Source organism: Mandrillus leucophaeus, unplaced genomic scaffold, assembly GCF_000951045.1.
Source record: "Mandrillus leucophaeus isolate KB7577 unplaced genomic scaffold, Mleu.le_1.0 Scaffold61, whole genome shotgun sequence".
NCBI classification, from domain to species: Eukaryota; Metazoa; Chordata; class Mammalia; order Primates; family Cercopithecidae; genus Mandrillus; species Mandrillus leucophaeus.
The window spans coordinates 1,964,524-1,966,163 of record NW_012106586.1 but is presented as its reverse complement, the minus strand read 5'-3'; the positions used below and the strand labels follow the sequence as shown (position 1 = coordinate 1,966,163).

Sequence of the window (1,640 nt, the reverse complement as noted above, 5' to 3'; positions counted from 1 at the left end):
ATACATATAATATGTATATACATATATACATATATAATATAGTATATACATATATAATATACATATTATTGTATACATTATATTAATATATGTATATGCCTCTCCAAATTTCTTCTTTTTGCTAAGGAGCACTCATCTGGGATTATGAAATCAGATGTCACGATGAGAATATTAGCAGTCACTTTTTCAATCAGAACACAGAGGAGACCCCTAGACTGGGCTGTTTCCAGAAAAAAGGTTTTCCCTCTCCCCAGGCCAGGCCAGTAGGAATGTCTGCAGAGACCCCTGGACACACAGGGACCCCTGCCAAGCTTTTTCTGCTCTGTCTGTTGGGGAAGGGGGCTACAAGTCAGCCCTGGTGGGATGGGGGAGGGCAGTGGTACAGCAGTGACAGGAATAATGCCAGTGTCCCGCTGAGTGGGAAAGGAGAGGGCAGAACCCAGCCTCGAAGGCCCACCTGTGGAGTGGGTCTGAGATGCCCAGCCTGTGTTCTCGGTCAGCTTGTCTATTGTTATCAGATGTGGGCTGGGCCCCGGCGTCAGTGACTTCATCCCATGGTGGCTGGAGTCTGGGATAAGACTCATGGTTGTCCCAAAGGTGCAGGCAAACTCCACCCCGGGGAGCTGTTGTGCGCGCATTGCCGGGCTGCTGATCCACTGACTGAGTGGTGCCGTGTACTTTTGTCACAAGAACCATAACCATAACGACAGCCACACCGCATGGACCTAGCGTGTGCTTAGCTCTGGACAAGACATGGATGTAGGCAGACGTGCTTCCTGCCTGCTGCGCTTGGTGCACTAGTGCTAAGGACAGACATGCAGGGCTTGGGAAAGGCATGAAGACGCATGGAGTCCAGGAGAGAGAGGATAAGAAAAGCAAGCGTTTTTGTGCTGGGTTGAATTGCGCTGTCGTTTTCAGAGGCGTTGCGGGATCCACGGTTGCGCTCCCGCGAAGAGCGAGTCCGGAGAAGGATTCGGAAGGTGGGTGAGAGTTGAGGGAATCTGAATTCCATCATTACGACTCGAATGTCTGCAATCAGCTCGCGGCTGCGTCGCCTGCTCGTGCCCCACAAACGCCATGCAGCGCCGCGCCAAGTCGGATGGAAGTGGGTTAGGGGATTACATAAGCCCTTGCGGGAGGGAAGATGGTCTTTTATGTGTGTTTCTTTTGCAGCGGCGGCGGCGAGCGCGGCTCAGGTTGATGTAGAACACGGGTGACAGTGGCCTGGCGCGAGCCCACTGCTGACGACAGCGGCTCAGCCCGCGCGGTTTCCATGGAGACGAGCCGGAGCCGCGGCGGCGGCGGGGCTGTCAGCGAGCGCGGCGGAGCTGGCGCGTCCGCGGGGGTCTGCAGGAGGAAGGCGGAGGCCGGGGCCGGGACCCTCGCGGCAGACATGGACTTGCATTGTGACTGTGCCGCCGAGACGCCGGCCGCCGAGCCGCCGTCGGGGAAGATTAACAAAGCCGCCTTCAAATTATTCAAGAAAAGGAAATCGGGTGGCACCATGCCCAGCATTTTTGGGGTCAAAAACAAAGGGGACGGGAAGAGCTCGGGTCCGACGGGGCTGGTGAGGAGCAGGACCCACGACGGACTGGCCGAGGTGCTGGTGCTGGAGAGCGGCAGGAAGGAGGAGCCGCGCG

The 1,640-nt window shown here is 56.0% G+C and overlaps 1 protein-coding gene across 1 annotated transcript in view; it reads left to right on the top strand.

Annotated features, from left to right (window-relative positions):
* The first annotated feature begins 440 nt into the window (after positions 1 to 440).
* AMER2 (APC membrane recruitment protein 2) overlaps positions 441 to 1,640 on the top strand; it is a 3,864-nt gene continuing 2,664 nt past the window's right edge. Inside the window, exon 1 of the mRNA XM_011999985.1 lies at positions 441 to 1,639. Coding sequence (XP_011855375.1) covers positions 1,274 to 1,639 — 366 coding nt within the window. The 5' untranslated portion in view covers positions 441 to 1,273. The remainder of the gene's footprint in view (position 1,640) is intronic.